Below are 25,370 nucleotides of genomic sequence, written 5' to 3' on the forward strand. Positions count from 1 at the left end.
TCAAGTCTTTACAATGATATATGATATAAAGTATTTATAATGTGATTTTTCTTCGCAAATTGACTTCCTTGATAGTTCATAACTCAACTAAACTAGTTAAAACAGTGTATGGCGTCTTTAATTTATCAAGCACTTGTGCCTGCTTTCAAATTAGATATCTGCAGACTATTGACATACATCAAATATTACGAAAGTTGTAGATATAATTTCAGCACACCCGAGAGAATTTACCAACAAGTTAAGAAGTTAGTCCTCGAGTGGCAGAAAACCATTGAAGCAACATTTCAATAATCAATACTCATGTAATTCGGTTCAATGCGATCGATCGATTTCGTAGTCGTTGAGTAATATTTCTATTGTTGGCGATTTCACACAAAAAATTAGCGCAATAAATGACACATGTGCTCAGCAGTTTTTTACGTGCCGTTTTACTAGACCCTATGACATGTCACGATTGTGTTTTATCGCTCATAAAGCGACGTTTATGCAGATTTTTATTAGTTTTCCGCCAATGCAACTCTTTATGCGCAAAATCACTGCGAGATTGGATTAAAAACCGCCATTCCTTGCAATTTTAATGCGTTCCTCTACACCAGGAAATGTATTCAGGTCATATTTCTAAAACAAGTCTCATCTCTAATGCATCTCGCGTTATTTTCTAAAGTACACCTCCGCGTCTCTTAGTACTTTAACATCGTCCATAAGACTTCCATCTTGAGATTGGTATTGTCGATCGGACTTTACAGCGCTGTAAAAAATACATATTTCAATTGCTGAAAAAATTCCGTCGGCGAAAGAGGAAATTTCGCAAAGAAATTCAATTTGCTCGCGGTCTAAATGCGAACATTCAAGTTTTTAAACCAGCATTCTCTTTAGTTTTTCTTTTTGTTCGTTTACTTTTTTTCTGCGGTGCTTCTATCGCTATATTTTCGCCAGAGGTCATTTTTCTTTTTTTTGTGATACTGTTTCATCCGACTGTTTAAAAATTCATTTGAGCGCCTGGTGCTATACTAATACATTATAACCAGAGTCCGGATCGTGGATGTACGTTTAACTGGGTTAAGCAATCCATTCATAAATAATGGTAAATTATCATTTAAATATACATTAAAACTTTCATTATTAATTTTCAAGCCTTTACAATTTAGTACCTAAAAACTTTTTCATGGAATATTAATTGGTTTAATTATACTTCAATACGAGTGACATATTTCCCAAAATACATAGCTGATATATAATACCTTTCATTCAACAATATGAAAGTGTATATCTGAAATAAGCAACATAACCACCAGAAACCCTTGAGTTTTTCGGAATTAGTAATTATTATATAATTATAATTCTTATTGATCATTACAGAACAGGTTTCCTAGATTTTCATAATCTCACGGATAAACATCGTAATAAATAATTAAAACTAAAATTGTAAGCTGTAATGGACTTCTTAGTAGTGGTTATTGATTGTGTTTACATCGTTGAAAGCGCGTGTCATTGTGCAACAAAAGACAATTAATAAGTAAAAATAAATTTTTACATAAAAAATATTAAAATATACGGCATTCGGCGTGTTGTAGTTGAATAATAATCGCGTTAATTATTAACATACTATTTTTTCCCCAGTTAAATTAACTTAAAATCTCGAGTGTTATGCAAAGCGGGAGACGAAACGGAAACGAAACGAAATTAATAATTTGATCCACACGAGATATTAAATGAAATTTTGGTAGATTCGATTCACTCAAACCTAATCTAATTATAAGACTCTTTCTGTATTAATTATATCATTCGCTGTGATTCAGAAAATTTCTAAAACCGTTACTAAATTATAAGATTCGCAACTTCAAAATACAGTTATAATCTTAACAAAATGCAATTAATAATTGCAAATCATATGAGTTTGTAAATTATTTTTTAAAAAATGAAATATAAGTATATATTATTAGTGTGTCTATATAAGATTTCTATGAAATTTTGCCAATCTATAAATTAAATTTTAATTTTGGCTACTTGACAACATTTTTTCTTTTACTAGCCATTTTTTGAACCATTTTATTTTACAGTTAAAGTACTACTTGAAGAGAATATTTATAGCGAATAAAGTGGTGATATTGTCTCTGTGAGGTTTAGATGAAACCGTGAATATTGTCAACAATAGCAAAGGTCTTAAAATTGAAGGCATGGGGAATTATGTAACTTAATTTAGTTAATTATAGTTAGTTTACTAAGATCGATGAGATATTTGGTTGAAATATGTAGTTTATACATATTCATCAAACCGGTAAATGCGGTTAAATGTCACTGTAGAATTAGCGGTAAATATATTTCTAATTACTAGTCGATTATTTATTTTTTGCCTTTTAATGTAATTTTATTAATGGAGTAATGGAGTAAAGTATTTATTTAAATACTCATATCATTAAATTGATTCCCTGTGAAATCGCATACGATCAGAATTAATAATTATTATACCAATCGATTAGGATCATTACAGATTAGGTTATCCTAAATTTTCTCACAGATAAATATCGTAATAAACATTTAAAATAAAAATCGGGCTAGTTACATATATTGATTGAAAGGTATAGTAATGGTTAATAATTAATAAAATATAAAAAAACTGATTTCAGTTTGATGTCTCGCCACTAACTTATTATTTGTTAATTGTGATTACTCCGTTTTGACGCATTGGGCTAATGCATGTCAAGTTGCAATAGAAAATTTATAATAAATAATAAAAAAATACCAGGATTTCAGCTCGCCGTTAATAGAGAAAAACCTAAATTTCTCGTTGCACGGCTCAATATAATAATATAAGTAATTCGGAGAAAAACACGTTATTTTAAAAAAATCAGACATTACTAAAACAAAATATTACTTTGCTGCGTGGCTCAAATTTTAAGTTAAAATATAAATTAATTTTTAATAATATAAAATTTCATATTATCTTTGTGCAGCAATAATAACGACTTATTAAATTAAATAATAAACAACATACTACTGATATATACTAATCAATAATCGTTTATTGCCTACATATCAAATAAACGATTAGGCACTCAAATAAGGATTGAAATCTGTCTAACTACAACTGACATTTTATAAAATATGCTTTGGGACGTTCGTCTTACTGTTTTTGAGTATAATAATATATTTGACAATTTATATTAAATTGTCAAATTACACACACACATGAAAACGTCTTATGTCACACGCACAACCGACTCAACTATGACCTTTCAGTTTGAACGATACATTATCACTGTCACACGCGACTCTTTGTTTTGTTTTGATTCGAAGCAATATTAATCGTCCTTGTTGTTCTTCTTATTCTTTTTCTTCTTCTTCTTCTTCTCATCGACGGAAAAGTCGGAGCGATTTCATCTAGCGCAATCTTATCTAATCACCTGTTGTAAACACACACGCGTATAATAATCGGTTCACAGATATCTACGAGCATATGACACTGGTGGGGTGTAAAAAATCGATAGGGGGCTCCGTCCGGTGACGGATCGTCAGCGGTGCATTGCGTCTCACCTCGCCTGTTGAAAGGGCGGACCCTGACGGCCACCCTGATCTTGTCGGTGGCCATTGTTGTGACGGTGAGGTTCGACAGGAATCGAGTTCAAACGGGCGACGGAACGAACAACGCGGACGCGCTACTCGCGACGAGCGACGAGCCGCGGCCCGACATGCCGCGCCGCTGACGGCGACTGCCCGATCTCACTCGCCGCCATCTTGCTTTTTCACTCAAACGAGTCGGTGCTGCCAGCAGAAATAAATTGTCAATATCGGTTATTATAAATTCAATTGTTTTTTCAATTACCTGGTTTAAAAATAATAACCTGAATTTCGGATTATATTATATTAAGACCCTATAGTTTTCCCGATCTAAAGAAAATTAGGAAAGTGATTTCTATACATAAAAAGGGAGGTAAATACAGGCATCGACATTTGCACATTCTACTTTCGCACAATTCGCTCTTTTACATATTTTTTAAGACTTTATTCGAAAACGCAAAATATGTTGGCTTCCGTGCATATGTACAATTTAAAAAAACAAGAATAAAATTAAGGAATACGATACAAATTATGAAAATATATCTATAAAGATTGTTTCCAAAAGACACGGCATAGTGATGGATAAATAATTTTCTTGAATAATAAATAAATAGTAAATAAACTCTTTGTCATCATTATTTGATGAGGAACATCAAAACGTTGTCCCTTTGAGTTTTTCAATTACTTACGCTAAGGCTCTTAGTTTGCATGATAATTGGAAGACTAGATTAAAAGAAGATTCTAACACGGTGTTTCAAGCAAGTAATTGTTAGTTTGGCAAATTTAAAATGAGATATTCTTTATATAATATTGTTGGGGCCTATTTATATTTAGATTTCAATATGGCCAAAACTTGGCGGCACTCTGGTATCACTGGCGTACCGTTTTTTCTCTCTACTGGTAATATTCGGCGCATCCGGACGCGCGCCGTCGCGCACTCGCACCCCGTATATTATATTTATAAACATGTAAACATTATCAATCGTCAATAAGTATCGTTCGTCAGCTGCTCAATCTGTGTCTAGTTGCCACCCGTCGCCAAAATATCCTCTACTGATGCGACACAGCCTCTGTAGTTTTTTCAACTTCATATTTGTGTGAAAAGACTGTTTCATTTATGTCAGTAATAAAAACCAAACAGAGAAATCTATTGGATGTTAGTTCAACGCTTCGTCTCTCAGAAAACACGCTGCAACTACGTATATCAAATTTGCTTGCAAAAAAGCAGCAGCAAATGTCGCACTAACAAAAAATTGTAATTTTATAACATTATATAAATAATATTCTACTTAACATTGGTTTTTATTTTGGGCTGACACCGGTCCGCAAAATATTTTTCCCATTCTCGCCGGGCCGCGGATGTGAAAAGGATGAAGAGCACTGTGATAGAGAATGATGGTCTGGTGTTACTTTGATATCAACACTAGTCAAAATATTTAAAATCATACGTCATAAGTATGCTTGAAACTTATCAAAGAATGTTTTTTATACAATCAATAGCAACGAAACTGCTCTGTTTAAAATCTTATATTTTCTAGCAAGCAAATAATGGTTGGGAAAACATGAATTCTTTCCTCCATAAAATGTGATAGACATTTAGAACTTTCCCATATTGAAGCATTTGCCTGTATATATTTTCCTTTGCTCGATATTGAGCAAATTTTACAATATTTAAACGGAGCAGGGCCGTAGCGTAGGAGGGGCAAAGGGGGGAATATGCCCCCGGGCGCTGGATTGAGTTGGGCACTAAAATTAAGTTAGTCCAGATTCAAACAATATATTTGATATTGCCAGGAATCGCATGGAATTAACTGTAAACTGTGATTACCATGGTTTAAATTTGACTGAAACACACTCACCCAAACAAAATCTAGTGGTGGGTACATTTTTCAGTACATTTGAAAGCACAAACATTAAAACGCTATTTGCAAACACGCTGAAGCACAAGAATAGAAGGTGTCATATTTATTCATCAAAGACATATTAATCGATCTTTTAGAAAAGGTCCAGATACGACATTTGAAACTAAGGGCTGATTTAAACGCTGCCAGTTGCTTGCATGCCAGCTGGAAGTTGACATGCGGGTCACTGGCACATGACGACTGGCATTCCAGCCTTAAGGCTGATTTACACGATGCCAGTCGGCGCGCCAGTGGAGATTTCCAGTCACTGGATGACAGCGACTAGCACCGTGTAAACGCTTAGCACCAGTCACTGGAGAAGCCAGTGCGCCACTGGTATGCCAGTAGCTGGCAGCGCTAGCAGAACAAATATTTTTGTTTTGCTGGCACGCCAGTTCCCCCTTCCACCACACTACCGTACTGGCGCAAGGTGAGTGGCGCTTTTTGCAGCAATAATTCTTTCAGTTGCTGGCACTGTGTAAACGGTAAGGCGCTAGAGGACTGAAATGCTAGTCACCGCATGCCAGTGCCCCGCCAGTCAACTTCCAACTGGCAGCGTGTAAATCAGCCCTTAAAAGCGATGTGACACAATTGCTATATTTTAATTTCATTTTTTCGCTTAATTTCTGGGACGTTATTGCTAAGGCGATTGCAAGTTCCTACTACGAACTTAACAAAAGCAGTAACTGATCTTGAATCTTTGGGTTTAGAAATAATTTCTAACTTTTTAATTTCTCATGAGAGTTCGTTGACACCCAAATTTTCCGTCATCATCACTAATCAATAAGCCGTGAATGCTACTCGTTACATCGAAGTTTGCGAGTGCAGTTCCAGGCGATGCTTCGTCATGTTGGCAATGAACTAATCGATTAAACGCCAGACGAAATACACGTTATATGATTGCAACAGATCACATTTAACGAGCGCTGAGATTATAATAATAAAACTCGCGCTTAATAAATTATATAAAGTAATCTAAATAGTTTATTCTTATTTTCATTGCTTTTATGAGCAACTTATACTTACGTATAAAAATATATAATAAATAAAATTTAATATTTTTCGCTCGTTACATCGAGTTGAGAATTTAACGAATATTTGAATTCAAAGTAACGAACGACGTTTCTGCAATTAGTTGTCATTCTGCGCATCGGAGGATAGCGCTTAAAAATGGCGAACTACTCGGAATTCGGGTGGGATATTCTACTGAAGAGTGTCGAACCACCAGTGGAAAACGAGAAAGACGCGCTGGTTCTGTTCGTGCACTGGAATCTAGTGAAAAACCAAATTCTTTGCCTCGGAACTGGTGACGAGGTTTGTTCTCTTGTTTCTTTCATTATTGTTTAACTATTCATTCGAATTTAAGTGTTTTTAATTGCATTTATATGGCAGGGTCTACCAGAGGGTGTTGTGAATTTATTTTTTATAATTCCTACTAATAAACCTTACCGATACTTTAGGTGACCAGACGTCCTCTCAATAAATTTTGTCCGTCTTTGCCCTCCATTTACCCTTCTTCGTCCTCATCGAACAAAAATATCCGAGGTGACCTTTTTTTAGCTTCCGTAGCATCCCTAAATAAACAACAAACTTTCTCGAACAAAAATTTCCGAGATGACCTTTTTATTTTTAGTGTCCTCCTTTGATATTTACAAAATCTGGTTACTATGTCATGATCAAGGCTTCAATATGAAAAACTCATCAAATCATTTTCACTGCTTTCTATGAAGTTGAGTATTTTATTGAGTATATCATCTTGAGTACTTACTGGTTTGAATCTAATTAGATTCGTCCTTCAACCTCTATGTATATTGTACAAATAGTTTATAATATAAATTTTATGTAGTATGAACCGACGACATAAATAATTTATAGATAATTGTTAATCTGCTGTTAGATGCTTCTTTTGAGGCGGAAGCCAGTTCTGAATGTACATCATCGGTTAATTTTGCCTCATGTGAAGCTTATGTCAGGTCTGAAGAGGGCCAGATATTGGTTAACTCTTCAATTTATTAACTAGAAGAAAACACAGAAACAAACATGTGCATCCTAATGAGCCATAGTTTTTTGTGTATTTTCTAGATTTATTGCGACAAAGACAAATGTTAAGGAATGATTCATAGAAACAACACATACAAGTTGTTCTGGCCCTTGTTCTTTTTACACAAATGATTTCGAAGGCCCCGCACAATTGACGACGAAGTTTTGGTGGAGCTCTGTTTGGGTATACTAATTTTACAAATATATATAAAGTCTAAGGCGGCGTCCTATGTGAGCGAACTCGACGCTATTGCAAAACGAAGCAGCTCGACGTGAAAATAACAAGCAGTCGCTGCCGCTTAAAGTGTCCTACGTGACCAAATGCTTGAGGGTGCGATGCGGCGCGAAGCGAACACGATCAGTTGGTTTGATATTTTCAAACGCGATCAGTTGATATATTTTTACACGCAACGTAGATATTTATTCATTATTTTATATTTAATATATGAGTTTTCCATTAAAAATCTGTTCTGTACGATCATGATCAATGTACTATGTCGAATCAAAACGGGTTGATAGAGAGACGCGAATGCGGCGAGGGCATGTAGGACAGCGAAGCCGTGTCGCGATCGCGCTGCTTCACGTTTGCGTCCAGTTCGCTCACGTAGGACACTATGTAAGACAGCAAAACTGACCCCAGAATTCGTAATTTCAGATTTTATGATAAAAATAATATTAACGTCTGTTTTTATTACGTTTTTACTTTGAACGGGGCCCTATATGAGTGAATCAGTTGCGTATGCTCAGAGCTGACCCTGCTTATACTGATGGCTATTTTACGCAAAGACTTTCTAAATATTGATAAACTATTTATTTTTTCCCATATATTTAAAAATATCCACATGTCTGATTATATTCAATGAAAGAATATCATGAACCAATTGATTTATTTATTTTGTTTTTTACCAACTGTACTGATTTTAGTAATTACTTATATTATTTAGCAAACTCTTTTAACCCTTTATATGCCAGGTGCAAATAAACTCACAACACCATCTACGGTTTTTAAGTTAAAAGTTTGGAATTATCCTACACACTAAAAATTTCAATTCAACAAATACTATTGAGTGAACATTATAAAAAACTTGCAATTAAATATATTAATTTTTAATTAACTGATTACATGACGTTTTATGACACTTAATTCGGCATCTAAGGAGTTAATATATAAATATATTTTTAGATTTTAAGCAGCAATGTTGCTTCTAAAAATAATCTATTAGAAAGGATCGAAAGGGTTTTCACTAAATTTTGCAGGCAATACATTTCAATCTTTAATGAATCTATTATCCACCCATAATCAGTTAAGACTTGCGAAAGACTCGTTGAAATGGTCATAAACCTAATAGATTTGTGTCTCTCAGTCTTGTTCTGTCCAAAATTAGGTCGAATACTGGAAGGGACGATGGACTTCCCTCCACTCCTCAATGATATATATGGTATACAATAGGGATAGCCAACTTGTTTAGGATTGTGGTTGACTATATTTTTTTCTGACACTACGATTGACATATTTTAATTTTAAATGGATGTTTTTATGGAATACGCAAATTATAAGCTATTTTATTATTATTAATACAACATTTATTACATTTTAGTACAATATAAAATATACATAACCAAATAATATTTAATGAAAAGATTGGTACATCCATTTCTTCCGCCACAATAAGAAAATTAGGAGAATAATATTGCTTAACACTAATCTTAAAAAATCTTCTGTGTGCCTATTCGTTAAACTCACCCGATTATTTTATTTTCATTTTAAGATAAAAAAAAGCTGATTAACATAAGTATGTAGATCAGAAACACGAATTAAATATTCACAACATCTTCTATTTAAATATTTTTCGTTACAAATATATTTGTAGAAATATTTATTTAAAGACCAAAGAAATGTCACAATGAAAAGTAATAATTTATTTTCAATACTTTTTCCTTATTTTTAAATTAATAGGAAACTCGGGTTGAACTTTAACATGTAACATGTTGAATTGGTTCTCCAAATTCCCTTTCTTAAAACGCCACGTATCAAACAGCAACATTTCCCTTCAACAATGATAAAAAATAGCCTAATTCCCATTTCTCATTGAAATTATACAGTTATGAAATTATACATTCTACCTTGCACACAATAATATTGTTATTCTACCCTTTGGTTACCGATCGCTGTGTGATTCACAAACATCCTCATCTGCGATTCCCAAGAGCTGTCTTAAACTAGCATTATAAAAGATGTGACACTTGGTAGCAGAAGGGAAATGCCGGAGAGACTCCACGGAGTCACAGTAGCAGAGACACGCTAAGAGACTGCATTGACACGAGAGACATCAGTGGATTGTTCAAAGAGTATCACGAGAAGACATCTCAACAACTCCTAGCTGCTTGATCGAATTCACAGCTGACAATAATACAACTCAACATGCCAACAAAGACTCTCCGAGTTCAAAGATCTGCCATTTCAACTCCACCACCTGTTATTGGCATCTACATTTCTCTATATATGTGGTAATTTATATATGCTAATAACCGTTACCAGCTTTTCTGGCGTCAATTTGGCTGCAAAGTCACACTTCAGTCTCAAAACCGATTGTGAATATGTCGATACATTGTGTCGCGATTGACTTGTTGATCCTGAAACTATTTAAACATTTTAGAAGCACTTATAGATAGCACTATCAAGGATTGGTATGTAATATGATACGGAATATGCCATATAGTACACAAATCTGCATTTCAAAAAATTAATATCATTACTAAGTCTACTGATTTTTGAATCATCACGTTATGAAATAAATAGTCTAGTAACTAGATAGTAGTCAATAAAAAATAGTCTGTTTCTACCCCGAATCATTGCATTGGCCAGATGAACAAAAATGCAAATGACAAAGGACGGTACTTTTTAGGTTAGCACAGCGCTATGTCTTGAAACCACCAATTATTACTCTCCGCTGTGTTTCCTGTGCTGTTCAAACCCAAACCTATTCTAAACAAATCAACCATTATATTTGTTTAGGATAGGTTTGGGTTTGAACAGCAAATGGACGATTCGTTTCCATTCTATATAATAAATTCATTCAGCATTTATTTCATAAATTAATTGCTAGCAAAATATTGAAATATGTGAAATGTTGGAGTGGTCCAATTATTTTGTCACACCACTGTATATATATAATACTAATAATTGCACAAATTGTATGTGGATTTCATAACTGAAAGATACACACATATAAATGAGAGGAAAATTTACTTACTGAGAATAAAATCAGTTTTACCGAACAAATTGAGAACATTCAATTGATCTGTGCCACTTTGCGTTTCAAAACAGAACAAATACGAAAAAAAATTAGCACCAACAGTTTTGAGATAATTGAAATCTGTTTTCAAATTAGTGTTATACAATCGTATAATTTAGACTATTTTGACTAATCCCTTTTACAAATACTTTAAGATTGTAAAATTCAGACAGAAATATTGTCTATTTCTTTCCCAACATTTTTTTGTAGATATGTGATATTCTTTATGAGCTGAATTTCTCTCATTATTATAGAATATTTTATATCACATATGCCTCGATTTCAATAATTAATCATCACAATAATATTAAATCAATCAATCAGGATTATAATAATATAAAAGACGTAATAAATATAATACAAAAAAAAATTTAATTTATATACTGGAACGTTCTATTTCTAAATTTCACTATATGATATATAATTATTAAACTTAAACTTTTACTATATAATTTCTTTAAACAATATATTTTTCTATTGCACAATTGAACTTCTGAGAACGATACATTAGCACTTCTTATTCAATTGTTCTGTTATTTCGTGCTTATTAATTTATTGCCCTCAATGGTGCGTCAACATAAGCGTTTATTTTGTTTAAACAACATTGCCTTATCTGTTTACCTAAAACTGTTTGTTAATATAATTATAGACTGCACAAACCGAAGACTGTAATTAATTCGTAAGGCATCGAAAAACCCGTTTCTTTTAATACAACTTCAAGCTAAGTGCGTGATGGAAGATATTGGAGATTCGTTGGCTAAACGATGCACATAATCCGCATTAATGGTGGCGGAGTAATTTTTAACAACTCCATATTAGCAATAAATAAGTAATCATTTTTGATATGGAGTACAGATTCTAAAGGCTCAAATAATAATGTTTGACGGACAATACTCAATTTTTCACATATGTCTCCAAACCCTGAGAAATGCATTTGTGTGCAAAAGAATATGGAAATTAAAGTATTATTTTTTAATTACAATTGCACAAATTGCTTTTCGCAAAAATATATGTGTATTTTACAGAATACTTATAATATTACAATATCAATAGTTATCATATATTTTTATTTTGTTACAGAAAGAATTATCAGAAAATGAAGTCGGAACAGAGCTCATTCCTCACGATTGGAAGTCCAATGAGAAGTATTCGCTCCGATACAAGTTCAATGGAGAATTATACTTGTTCTTCATGGTTCCTTCGGGTGATACACTTGTTTTCAATTTGCTGGTAAACATTCATTCATATTTAAGGTTACTTTATGTTGGTCGGATATGTGCATAATTGTTTGTTTTAGAAAGCCTCAGATCTGACGTTAAGCAGCTTCGCTTGTGGCACCAACACAGTCATTTCATTGAACGGAACACTATCCAGTATGTTCGAGGACTATAAACAGCTGTTGTATTCGATCAAGAAGAATTTGCTGGAATTTGTGTTAGATAAACAAACTACTTCAACTCACGTTCAGACAGGTATGTATTCTATTTATCACTAATGGAGGCTTATTTTCAAAGCAAATGACATTATAATATTTCCTGAAGAACTGAACCGCCGAGATTTCTTATATATGTATTTATTGCTAATAATTTAAATACGAGATTTCGTATATATCTACTACGGCTTTTTCGTGCAATAAGAAATTGAATGGTGTTTTGTGTGCCTTCAATTTAGAAGGGACTTAAATTATTATCTTTTATTTGTACTAGAGCTTTACTGTAGAATCTGAATATGTTAAGTCTGTTCCGTTGATGAAAACACTTTATTGTATATTTTTTTATAAACTTTAGTTTTACGAGAACATAAATATGATCTTTGATATCTCAACAATGAATGGTATTTCTCAAAACTGGTACCTCTGTGGAGTAGGACGGCACAAGATGCACAGATGTATCAGGTTGTGCTACATTTTTTGTATGCTGGCAAGCAATATGTTTATAAAAAAACATGTGACGTTCCTAGATATTTTATTAAATATTTTTGTAGCACATGTGCATCTTAAAATATGTTTCATTTTTGTTGCACTGTAGATAAAATATTATTAACATCTTAAAAGATTCACGCCAGCTCCCTTTTTCTGTACCCAATATTTAATAAAGAATTGTTCTGGTCACTTCTAGACATTGTTTATTAAATGTTTATCAAAACATGTTTTTAACGAGTTCATCGTGACAATTGATAGTCTTCAATGGGTACCTGGTAAACTACTACGTTACGAGGAAAAAATGTTTCCATTTTTACTAGCCTTGTGTTTTCTAAATATGCCCGTACTTGCCGTGTTAGAATGTACGCTGAACACCGGAAAAATCCGCACCAGTGTCAGTATGTCATAGTATGCTGGCGATGACTTCTTGGCTTTATACAATTAACATTTAATTTAATTATATATTCATAGTTACTCTTTAAGGTCATGCTTAAAATTCTGGTTTGAAAGTAAATGATCTACAATTATGGTCTTCAAAAATGCTGACTTTATCTTCTTTTCCGTCATGCTTTATTGCAAAAGCACTTATGTCAGATGATTTGCTCTTCGTGAGACTAAGGGATAAATTGTTCATAAAAATTCTTCATTATTTTGGACTATTTAGGTGCTCGGCAAAGAAATATAATATTTGAGCATTTTATTCAAGTAGTGTTCATAAGGCTGAAAAAATTACTCAGGACTGTCATTCGTGAAATCAAATTGCATATAGCTGTATTTTTTAAGTAGTTTTTTCTTTTAAAATCCAAATGAGTTTTTTGCTCTCACTCGAGGATTAAATTTATATACTGTAATATGCTCAGCTGCACACTAGAAACCTGAGGAAAATATAGCCGCTTTTCTTCATCAATGCAATATAATAGTCGACCCCCTATAGCGTAGAGATTGGGACTTCGTTATAGGATTACTACGTTATAAGGGGGACTAGGCAAATACAAAATTTGAGGTTAGGTTTTTTTAACTGTTTTTGTGAATTTAACGAAATCAGCAAATCAAACATTTTTTCCCTTTTTATGTATTAAATGACCTTGTATTTAGATTATAAACTAGAGCAAGTGCCCTATGTTCTTTTTGCGACACGCGCGCTAAGAATGTCCTTGATTTTGCGAGTGCCAGGGGAGTCAAACGCAACAATTTCTTGAGCTATTTTTTTTAAATGCGTACGCCTTTTTAATACCTTTCATTACTAACAGGATAATTTTTTTTATTGTCTTCTGTCTGCACTTCTCGAATTTTATAATATGGTGCTTGACATTTTTCTAATTGTTTTTTTAATTCAACAAATTGCTCTGTGGAACAATCGTATCAAATAAATTATTGTATTTACATGGGTTTTGCATTTAAATTTTTTAATAAAAAATTAGCTAAGCTTTGAAAGATTACATATTATTTTAAATGCACTAAAATTTTAATGTTGTATATAAAGTGTCTCATATCATATATCTAAATCTATTTTATGATTCATTAATACTTTTTTAGATTTGTAATAGATAGGTATGTATTACATAATTATATAATTTTATTATAAAAAAATTAGAATGGTTGAAACCCCCTGAAAAGTATATATATATAATGTCCATAGCTATACAAAAATAAACATTTTCTTACTGTATTGTGATGAATATTCCTGGAATGTTATTGCGCGGCGATGTTTCGCGTCACAGTATACGTCTAGCGAAGTCAAGGGACAAACAGTAACAAAAACTACGCTATATGGGGGAACACTATAAGAGGGACTACCGCATACGCTATAGGAAACTTTGTTATGGGGGGGTTTACTGTACTTATCTTAAAGAAACTTATGATACAGCTTGAATTAGCATGTGATTTTGTGTACAAATCGATTCATATCTAATGCAATTGTGTTTTCAATGTCCATATAACCAGATCCCATACTTTTGTGAAAAATGATGATTAAAACTCCGGACTGCATTTCAAAATTTAAGATCTCGATCAATTATTATATAAATATTCAGTTCAATCATACTTTACCTCTTTCTCTCCGTTGAATTTAATTTATGGTATATCTGCGTGGTGTGAAAGTCGCTTTGATATTCGCTGATTTAGTTTACAATAAAAAATTGTTTTCAGGTTTTCGTAATATGTTGTATGTATATATATATATATATTATTTATATATTTTTTAAGTTGTAGAACCACAAAACAGTTTCCCCATACGGCCTCCTAACCCGGAATGTGAGTATTTTTCTTTCATTAAATTATTATATTATAATATAAATTATTATTTAAAGTAATCAATTTTTTATTTTTAGTCTGGAACTATCCCGGGTTAGTATTTTTTATTAATAAACATAACATTAAAAAAAGTTTATTTTAATTAATTTGCAATTCTTGATGTAGAAGAGAGCCCTTAACATCATCAGCTGATTATGGAATCGGTGATTTGAATCCGTTACTTGCCGGTTACGGTGGAAACTTATTCTCAATCCCTCATCGCCCTGAGAACCGAATGTAAATTACATTATATTATTTAATCTTGTGCGACATTTTGTAATACATTGTTTTTGTATTTCTATTTCCAGGCCGTTACCACGTCATGACCCCATTCTTCCGTTCCCCCCAAGCAGGCCTAATAACGATCACTTCAGAATGCCAAGATTCGGCGACGACGATATAATATAAATATACGATTGTAACATTTAAAATTTTTTATCTTATATAGGCTTCAAAAATAAAAATTTAAGTAAATCGCCACTTTACCATTTATTATGAATCACATAAAGCGCATTTTTAAGACAAAAATTGATCATTATTATTCTACAATTAATATAAACTTCACATGATGCTGTTACCGTTACGGTACATAGAAATCGACGTCTCGTTTCGGTTAAATGTTGTTTCACTCTGCGGCACGATTCTTGACTTATCGACATACTCATCGCAATCTATTGCACATGGTATAATTTGAGTAAATAAAAAATATATACATACATTCATGCGTATATATATATACACATATATGACTTTTCAAAATACATTTTCTCGTCAATAAGTAAAAAGTGAACACACCATACATTTCTATAATTTATTTTTTTAATAACATTAATCCTATATTAATATTAATGAAAATTAATACCAATACACAATAATATTACTTCTACTGCATTTTATTTTATTTATATATTAAAAAAGTCCACCTGTTGTAATCGATAAATACATATAAACAAAAATAACATACAAAGAAACGAAAAAAATAATACACAAATGAGAAGATTTAGAACGAAGAATATTACAATTCATCAATCCGATCGTCAAAAATGCAGGTGCTTTTGGGCATTATCTAGACTCCGATTATCACGTACAGTCGCGATGGTAAAAAAGTGGGATAAACGTCAAAGACTGGATCGAGAGGACTGTAGGTGATGATCGGAGTAAGATGCCGCATTAGCACCGACGCATTCACCAAGAATAAGTTTGTAAAACCTACTCAATTAAAAATTATGTACATGTACGAAAATATAACTATGTTGTATCTAATGATGAAAAATTGTTTTTATTCTCTTTAATAATTTCACTTCAAAAAGATCAAATCATCGAATTGTATATAAAAAATCAGTCCGAATTATAACTAGTATACAACAGAATAATTCAGAGGCTATCCGACGTTAGTATAAACCCTTACGAATACTGGATTACAATTGCATGATACGATAAAAAAAGGATTCCTCTTTTAAGAATAATACATTTATTATATAAGCTCCAGTCTGTAGATAGGTGTATGTTTTCGTTTATATAGAACAAATGAGAAAAAGCAATTTTTCATATACATATATTTATATCATCAATATTGTGAATAATTAATGGCTCGTTAACACAGCTAGAAGTTGTTCTATGAACACAGGATGTGGCATTCTTTTCAATTAACTATCGCATACAATTTCTTCAACATATACATAATTTACACATCAAACTTTACCTAGACATACAATTGTGACTCTACACGTTTATGTTTATATATGTATTTAATATAAGTGAGTGAGAAATTTAAAAATAATAATAATAATAATAAAAAAACAATGTCTTCTCTTCGACAATAATACACCGTCAATAAATATATCCTTTTATACGCAGGAATCACCACGATAATTTAATGGTAGTAAATGTTCCTCTCTTTTATATTCAAACGAAGAACAAGTTCACCGCTAATAATTCAGGAATATCATACCGTACAAAGAATACAAATACATGAGATAATTTTGACGATTATTTCGATATTGTTTAATTTTTTGCCTTCAATGCACCCCTGCTCTACTATCAAAGTTTATTGGACACAGCAGGAATTCTTATGACCGTTCTTGTGCTTCAGTCTGGACTTTGGTCGATACTTCTCGAGAAACTGCAGTTGTTTAGTGTTCAATGCACCACGACGTTTTCTAAAATAATACAATGTAACATTAGTTTTTTTTAATAATGGATTTTTTAATATGAATTGTTATCGAATACTAACCCTCTTATCATTTCAACGGCTTCTTCGTATTTAAGACCAAGTTCCATGAGAGCTAGAGCAACCATAACAGGAGCTCGACCGAGCCCAGCGACACAATGAACAGCTACAGAAGCATCGGGGTAATCTTGAGCTCTGCAAAAGAAGAATTACATTAATACATATATCATGTAAGACAGACTGAATATTCAGCTTTGTTTAGATTGTTTAGAGCTAAAATTATAGGACCAAAACTGAAACTTTATTTTTAATGTTTAAAACTTTTACGAGATTTTTAAATAAATTGTATTTTGGATTTCCCCGAACTTTTATCGCTCATTTATATTATTTTTGAGTTACTTGGCCAATTTTCATGGAGAAAATATTTATAAAAATTATAATTCCAAATCGTTTACAAATGTTTAAGTAGAAACTACGATTTAATTGTGTATTAGTCAATTAATGAATTTTAGTATATTAATTAAAACCAATCTTTAGTTGACTTTTTAAAAAAAAGTCGAAATAGGTGTAATAAAATATGGTTACGAGTAAAAAAAATAAATGATACTATAAATGTATTTATGTGATAGACGTAAAACTACCGTGGCTATTACCTGTGAGTAATTGCGAAACATTTAATATATGTGGCTTAGGGAAGGGGTGTATGCAGTTGTATACCTGCCAAAAAAAAACGTTATTGACCGAAGAAATATGTCTAACGTGTATGAAATGGGACAATCGACACAAAAGCTGGATGGAACAGTAAAGGCAGTGGATTATATAATTTCCCTAGATTTTTTTCATATCTTTGGCTTTAATTTGGACTCCTAACTTCATGCACCTTATAATTAGAAAAAACATCAGATTTTCTTTAGCAATTTTATCAAAGCATGTAAGATGAAATTAAAAATTAATACTATTATTAAAATATTTGAGAATATTTTTTATTAAATTTTCCGTTGTAACCTGATAGGCGTAGGCCCAATGCGTTACAACGGGGTAAATTTGTACTAACTAAGTAAATCAATTAGAAGTAATGAATACCTTCAAGTAAGTATTAACCACTAGACTGAAAGTCTTTGAATCGGTGACATCTATATTAATAATTATAAATTATTACGTGTAATATAATTTATATCCAATAGATGTCACTGCAGCTAAGGCCGGTTTTTTTATAATAGCGCATTTTTTATAAATAAAAATTCGAGTGCCGCTGCTGGGGCTTGAACCCGTAACCTCAGAGTTACTAGTCTGAGACGTTACGGACCACGCTGTTCCGTCCTTTATGGATAAATGTGCGAAAAAATGCTTGGAGTGGCCCTGTAATAGTTCTTAATAAACTGAGAAAATCTGAGTCATAATTAGGAAAGAAAAAAATCAATTGTACAACTCAACGAGCAAATAAGTAATCCAAAGTGTATTTCACAACGAATTGACTGCAAACTCTGAATCATTAATCAATTCCAGTACTGAAAGCTAAAGGGTGCAACCAAATAATACTATTTATGTAATTACTGTTCATTAGTAGTGTTCTAGCTACAATTTTAAAATAAATTTTCACAACATGATGTTTTATATTGTAACCCTTTGAATAGTGAGTTAATTTATACACATAGAAATGAGTTAATGAGTGTTCTTTTATCATTCATTTATAGTAGGTACATTGAATTTAATATAAAATATTTTTTACTATATTCATTATATCGTACTCTTTAATTTATTGGTATTATTTTCTATAGAAATCACTCGTATTAAATCAAATTAAAAAAAAATATATAAATATGTTTTTTAATTATTTATTTTATAGTTATATATGCATATACATATGTAACTATTGGGGGTAGCTATCGACCCCCGTACATGTACGGCAATACCGCTCTTTAATTATTGACCAAATTTTACAGTTATATAATTTATTTTGAATTTTTTTCTTTTTAAAAATATACATATGATATAAGATGATTTCGAAGGTTATGTTTTTTCGCACAGTACTGTATTTATTAGTGCATATATGTAGATCACATTTAGCGTTATAATAATCTTTAATAAAATTGAATTTAAACTCGAACCAAGAAGATGAAAAGGGACATCTTGAATGTTGCACCACATCGTCAAAATGTGTAGTTAGTGGCATCTTTTTTGCATAAACATTATCAAAAAGCTGGCTCTTACAGAACGATCTTCATCTGAGTCGCAGCTATATAATAAAAATTAGTTTATGTTGTGTCACTCATGCTATCAATCAACCAGGAAGCTGAGAAGAGTCACTGAGTTTTAATCAAATACTAAGATCCTCATTGAAATATTGACACAAATAGGATACACACACAATTTAAAACAGTATGAAAAGCTAAATACAATTGGAATTATATTTTTTTATAAGAAGCACGACTATAATGCCAAATCTTCTGTTGAGTGATATGAGCAACCCTTGACACTAATGAGCCTTCAAGAAGACTGTCATTGAGCTCATTTGGTAGTTGCTAGACTGATGAATAAATTCAACATTGGGTAAAAAAAATTCCCCTTGCTGCTAATATAGGTAATGCTCGCAGCTATGAGCTGTGTGGCTCTTACCCTTCATAAAACATGAGTCACAAAAAAGTCGATTTTTATTCATCAATTCAGCATTTTATCAAGCCATTCCTTAATTCTAGACATATAAACGCTAAAACATTTGTTAGAAAAAATAACACGTCGATAGACAGGTATTTTATTATTTATTTAAAAGAAAAAATCTTCAGATAGTAGCAAATAACAACATAGAAAAACCATCGGAAGAAATAAAAGTAAATTTGCAAGCTTGTTTGAAGAAAAGTTTTATTTTATTGTCTACTATTTTTAATCCAGGATTTGAGAACAAACTTTAAATGAAAATAAGATTGAAACAGGTAAAAACGAATTATACGATTTTCTACATGAAAATATATTCATCTATGACAACATAAGCAACTTCATATTCTAACTATGGTGCTCTAAAATGCTACAATAACCAAACAAAACACAATTTAGAGTTTAATCAGAATTTTACACAAAATCCATCAATACATAAAAACTCTTGAAACCCTTTTTTCATTAGCTTCGAGACACACGCCTAGAAATAACACATTGTTATTGTTGTAAATATCCTATGTAATTATTGAATGGACGCCTACAAATGGCTATCTGTGAGAGACACTTTCACTAAGGGTTGTAATGGAGGCGGAGTTAAAAAATAACACGATTGGTCCTAAATTGGACTTCGCTTAGTAGACTTGTGGTATAAGTCTGTAACTATTATTGACTACACTCAAGATGGGTCTTCGCCTCCTTTTTTTTTGTTTAGTAGTCCATTTATTATTATTATTTGGATGGATATTATATTAACTTGTCGCGTTATGGCCAGCGACACTCGGTGTTGCTCCCAAACGGACCCATTCAAGTACCGACCAGGCCCAATGCTGCTTAACTTCGGCGATCAAACGAGAACCAGTGCATTCAGCTTGGTATGATAAAATATATGTCGCTGATTTACAGATTTAAGCCTGGTGTCTTACTACTTAGTGGTTGCCGATTGTGTTTACTTCGTAACGCATTGTGCAAACGTGTTATGTTAGATTCACAATGAATAAATAAGTTTCATTAAAGGACCTCAAGACTCAATGGACCACAAAGAGCTAGAGACTAGAGAAGCTCAATTTTCACAAACGTGAAGCTCTGATACTGACACTGACCTAATCACAAAACCTAATTTAATATCAACTGTCGCTTTTCATACTATTCAGATAGGAGTTTGAAGAATAATAAATATGCTGAATTATATGCATATTGGCATTCCAGTATGATTTGTCAGCACTATCGACTAGACTAGAGAAAACTGCTTTCAGCTAGACAAATCTGTGCTAATATTAAGCTTATAACGAAAAAAGTGCTCTATAAAGTTTCAGTTTTGGTTGTACAACACAATAATAATAATTACAACTTGCCTAATGAAAGGAAGTATTCTCTATTATAATTACAAATAGTAGTTTATAACATAACTTTAGGGTGCAATTTAATAAGAAATTGTTTTAGAGTTATGTGCATTAAAATAAATACTTTGTTCCTTAAAACGAATTGTTTGTGCATTCATGTAAGGTAATCTTCAGAGTTTTCTTCGAAAAAGGATTCGTTGCAGAGAGTTATTCATAAAATGTCACTGTTCTGATCAATCTGTCCAACAGTAATGCACAAACAATTTGTTTTATGGAACAACTATTTTATATATTGCTCATTTAAATTGTCGGTAAAACTGATATTTTATATGATTTATCATCATTTAAGCAAATATACTCACTTTTGCCTGAGTGTTTCGAACCATTCTTCGACTAAGTTAGTGGGTGGAAAAGTACCATCGTCGTAAGCTAAATCTTTAACTTGAATGCCTTCTTCCAACAATGGCCCCACTTCGTAACTAGGCTCACATACGCGTACGACGGTGCAGACGTTATGCTTTTTAAGTTCCTGCAATGCACAAAAAATAAATAAATTGATTAATATCGCAAAATATAATACAATCAAATGGATCTCGTTATCGATACTCTACCTTTATATACGAGTTTATGTTATGATCCGATGGTCTGTCAGTTATCAAAAACTTCATTCCCTTAAATTCGATAAGGGCAGGAGCCGGCCTGATGTCAGTCTGCCTCATTGTAATATTTATATGATAACCACCAACTTAACAGTTATTTATAATATACGTAGAAAAAAATCACTTATTGTTTTGATAAAAAAAATAATTTATAAGTCCGATATTATTAAAATATGTAAATATACTTTTAAGAAAATCACAAATATGTTTTATTTATAGTCCGGTTCACAAATAAACAAGGAGGTAAGCACAAGTCAGTCTTTCAATTTACAATCGAGTACTAATAGAGTTGATTTATTTTCTCTTGTTGATGAACGAAGGCATATACGTATTCGTAAAGTTTAACTCGTTGATGGTCCACGTAAAATATATTCGGCGGAGCGTACGTGCGTACGCGTAGGGACGTCGTCGTCGAAAAGCGAAATTAAACAACCACTAACTTTGCGTCGCAGAAAACAAACACAGACAAACTCAAAAACGAATCACATCGAAGGTCGAAGATTTTCAAGTAAATACATATAATCTCATACGATGATCACATAGAATCACTACTACTGTAAAGTCACAATTGTCTTCCGAAACGTCGATATTACTATGTAACTCTTCCTTGTCTCCGTGGGCGGAGACCCGTCGGCTCCCAACGGCCACTAATGATTATGATATGCTTCTGCTGAGATGGTGATTGCGTTCACGATAGGTAACTGCGAACAAAAAGTGAAACATACATTAGTTAGCGCACGAGGTATCGATATAGGTAATTGGAGAAGAACACATCCAACCATGATGATCTTATCGGATGTGACCGCAGCGGATGATCGTATATTGGATAATTGACCACGGCCATCGAGTCGCCGCTCAATTTTCTCATCGTCGGTACGGTGCAGGGTGAGCCTTAACTCTTCGGGAGCGACGATGTTGTCGCCTCGGCTCGCGCGCTACTTGTGACGATTTTAATAATATTATTCCCTTTTCCGTGCCAACTTCGGCTGGCCTCTGCCAAGGACTCGCCGATGAGTGACAGCTTGCGACGCCATTTGACAAGTCGAGCGACGAAACAAATCATCGAACTATGTGCATTCGCATAAAAAATTTTCGCTGCACCGCCACAATAAACAAGGCGAAGCACCGAAAGACGCCAGCCAAACCGCACATCTATCTATAAACGATGACTCATCGCGCTCAACAAGAGTTGGACAGATTCGAGCAAAATTTTCAGAAATGCGAAAATAATTCATTTCGCGACGCTTATCGGTTAAAAGCGGGAGACAAGGACGAATCTTTTTTGTACTGCGATACTGAAATTTCGTTATTATTTACTATTCAGAACATTAATCTACTTCACCACTTCAACAGTCACCCGATTTTTTAAATTAAAGCAGTCAGATGATGTCGCGCATCTGCACCCTAATAATTAGTTCATTAAATAGATGTTTATGGTATTTTATTTCATTACCTTCTACATTTTTATTTTACACCGGGTTTCCAACAGGGACGGAATTCGTCCCCCTTGAATTTGGACAGCAAAATGCATGTAATGAAATACTATCAATCTTAATTAAATCAAAATATTAAAAAAAAGACCACCGTCTGACCAACTTTAGCCCCTACCCTAGAAAAAGCTGTAATCACGTCCCTGATTCTAAGCCAGAAATTATCGGGCTATGGCCAAAAAACAATTATCCCTTCTCAGAAGTCAAAAATCCACGTCAAAAGCAATAAAATCGTACTGTAGCAGTCGCATTCCCACTGCGACGGCACGATTTTATTGCTTTTGACGTAGTTTTTTTACTTCTGTGAAAGGATGATTGTTTTTTGCGCTCTCCTATTAGAGCAAAATTCGATTCAGATATTGCTCTATTCGATTCTCACTTATAAAAGGATTCTAAACAGAAAAATATGTCATTTAATGAAATACTATAAATTTTAATGAAATGGAAATATTAGGAAAATGACCACTGACTGACCAATTCTCCCCCCCCCCCGCCTCACCCGGAAGAAGCTGAAATGACGTCCCTGGTTTCTGAAGAGGAACAACAAATTGAACATTATACTTAATAATAGTTTTTTGTTTGTTTCTGTTTTTATGCTATAGTTATTGTTAAATTTCGATAAAGTATAAACTGACTAGACAAACTATGAGTTTTAGTTAAAGCTTACAGTGCTACATTTCATATACTTTCACTGGATAATGTGTGCTTTTACTAATGAGTGTGTGAACTCTCCAACAAACAAAATTTGACAACCACCTAATCACGAGCGACTAATTGTAGATCTAATAAAAAAAAATAGCAGGGAATACCCCATGAATAACTATCTGCAACGAATCTGGTTAAAAAGAAGATTATATAAATTAGGAACACGGTTTACCGGTTTAAAATAAATAATAAATTTATAAATTATTCGATTTAGAATACTTTTACAAGCACTAAAAAGTAGAACATACGTTGCGTTTCAATAGTCAGTTCGAGGGCTATCCATAATTGAAAAGATATGACAAGTTTGGGTTTACGCTCCTACTATTAGCTCAAAATCACACAATACGGACAAACGTTCGATATGCTTATAATTACTCCTGTTTATATTTTGAACAAATTTATAGAAATTAAAATCATTAACATATTTTTTATATTTATCAATCAATCAGTATCGTGAGCTTTGGAGCTAACAGTAGGGGCATTTATTTCTCAATTATAAACGATGATGATATGGATAGCTCTCGAACTGACATCATCCCTCCGCCAGCTTCTCCACCACCGCTCGGAGAAAACATCTCGCCATTTATCGTCTGTCGCCACATATGTAAATATAATGTAATACAACCCTAACCAGATTCCATTAAGCGTCTCACTGGCTACGAAGTCACATCCCCAGGGTTATCAATACACATGGAAGCTGAAGCTGCCGAAAATTTTAATTAGAAGATGTCAAACTTTTCTCGAAATTTTCACAAGATCATCAATATTTTAAATAACAATATTACATTGGTAGTGCCGGTGAGCTTCATCGATACTCGCCAATGTATAACATAAAATTTCGATACAAATATACATTCAGTAATAATTGCAGATGATTTGACTTTGAGTGACTCATAATAAAACAGGGAATGAACCATAGCATATCAACTGCCCCATGAGATGCAAGTTAGTATCGTATGATAATTGAAAAATATATTACAGTATATTCATATTTTAAGTGCGAGACCCGATATTGATCTTAGATCTAAACACACAATGGCCTCCACTCATACGGCAACCTTCTAAATGCGCGGATAAGTGTCACTTCCTGTCGATGCTATTGGCATGAGTCGGTTTAAGACAATGCAATGGCAATCAGAAACAGCGCAAAGTAACACGAAAATCAAGATATGTTACACAAAAAGACGATCATGTATAGCAACAGTGATCAAATCAATCACTGCTTCGATTCGTATACTGCATTACACTATAGTTTGCGCAGAAAGCGTAAATATTGACCAAATTGACAAAAACAGTTGTTCTAATCGCACACATATAGATAAAACTGTCAAATGTTTACCCATCGA

The 25,370-nt window shown here is 32.9% G+C and overlaps 3 protein-coding genes across 9 annotated transcripts in view; 1 reads left to right on the plus strand and 2 right to left on the minus strand.

Annotated features, from left to right (window-relative positions):
* Positions 1 to 3,712, minus strand: part of Khc-73 (Kinesin heavy chain 73) — a 135,283-nt gene extending 131,571 nt beyond the window's left edge. For all 3 annotated transcript variants that reach the window (XM_088205019.1, XM_088205018.1, XM_088205020.1), the window contains exon 1: positions 3,535 to 3,712. In XM_088205019.1, the coding sequence (XP_088061145.1) occupies positions 3,535 to 3,589 (55 nt within the window). In that variant the 5' untranslated portion in view covers positions 3,590 to 3,712. The remainder of the gene's footprint in view (positions 1 to 3,534) is intronic.
* A 2,610-nt stretch (positions 3,713 to 6,322) lies between these two features.
* PI31 (Proteasome inhibitor 31 kDa) lies at positions 6,323 to 15,488 on the plus strand. Its single transcript, XM_088204479.1, has 7 exons — positions 6,323 to 6,773; positions 11,876 to 12,025; positions 12,093 to 12,267; positions 14,922 to 14,969; positions 15,047 to 15,062; positions 15,135 to 15,245; positions 15,317 to 15,488. The coding sequence occupies exons 1-7, from the start codon at positions 6,630 to 6,632 to the stop codon at positions 15,414 to 15,416; spliced, it is 744 nt and encodes a 247-aa protein (XP_088060605.1). The 5' UTR covers positions 6,323 to 6,629; the 3' UTR covers positions 15,417 to 15,488.
* PRL-1 (protein-tyrosine phosphatase 4A family member PRL-1) overlaps positions 15,479 to 25,370 on the minus strand; it is a 65,653-nt gene continuing 55,761 nt past the window's right edge. For 4 of the 5 annotated variants that reach the window (XM_088204490.1, XM_088204500.1, XM_088204510.1 and 1 more), the window contains exons 3-6: positions 21,782 to 22,530; positions 21,533 to 21,699; positions 17,242 to 17,373; positions 15,479 to 17,167 (exon numbers count right to left, since the gene is read on the minus strand). In XM_088204490.1, the coding sequence (XP_088060616.1) occupies positions 17,056 to 17,167; positions 17,242 to 17,373; positions 21,533 to 21,699; positions 21,782 to 21,889 (519 nt within the window). In that variant the 5' untranslated portion in view covers positions 21,890 to 22,530 and the 3' untranslated portion in view covers positions 15,479 to 17,055. Of the gene's footprint in view, positions 17,168 to 17,241; positions 17,374 to 21,532; positions 21,700 to 21,781; positions 22,531 to 22,608; positions 23,218 to 25,370 lie in introns of those variants that run through there. The other variant, XM_088204528.1, reaches the window with a different exon arrangement.

Source organism: Plectrocnemia conspersa, unplaced genomic scaffold (assembly GCF_051122295.1).
Source record: "Plectrocnemia conspersa isolate PC_06_02 unplaced genomic scaffold, ASM5112229v1 ptg000002l, whole genome shotgun sequence".
In the NCBI taxonomy this organism is placed as follows: domain Eukaryota; kingdom Metazoa; phylum Arthropoda; class Insecta; order Trichoptera; family Polycentropodidae; genus Plectrocnemia; species Plectrocnemia conspersa.

Excerpts from the sequence above, each read along its gene's own strand:
- PI31 (XM_088204479.1), top strand. The coding sequence starts at position 6,630 with ATGGCGAACTACTCGGAATTCGGGTGGGATATTCTACTGAAGAGTGTC. Across the intron at positions 6,774-11,875 it reads GCCTCGGAACTGGTGACGAG|AAAGAATTATCAGAAAATGA; the intron begins GTTTGTTCTCTT and ends ATTTTGTTACAG. Across the intron at positions 12,268-14,921 it reads TTCAACTCACGTTCAGACAG|TTGTAGAACCACAAAACAGT; the intron begins GTATGTATTCTA and ends ATATTTTTTAAG.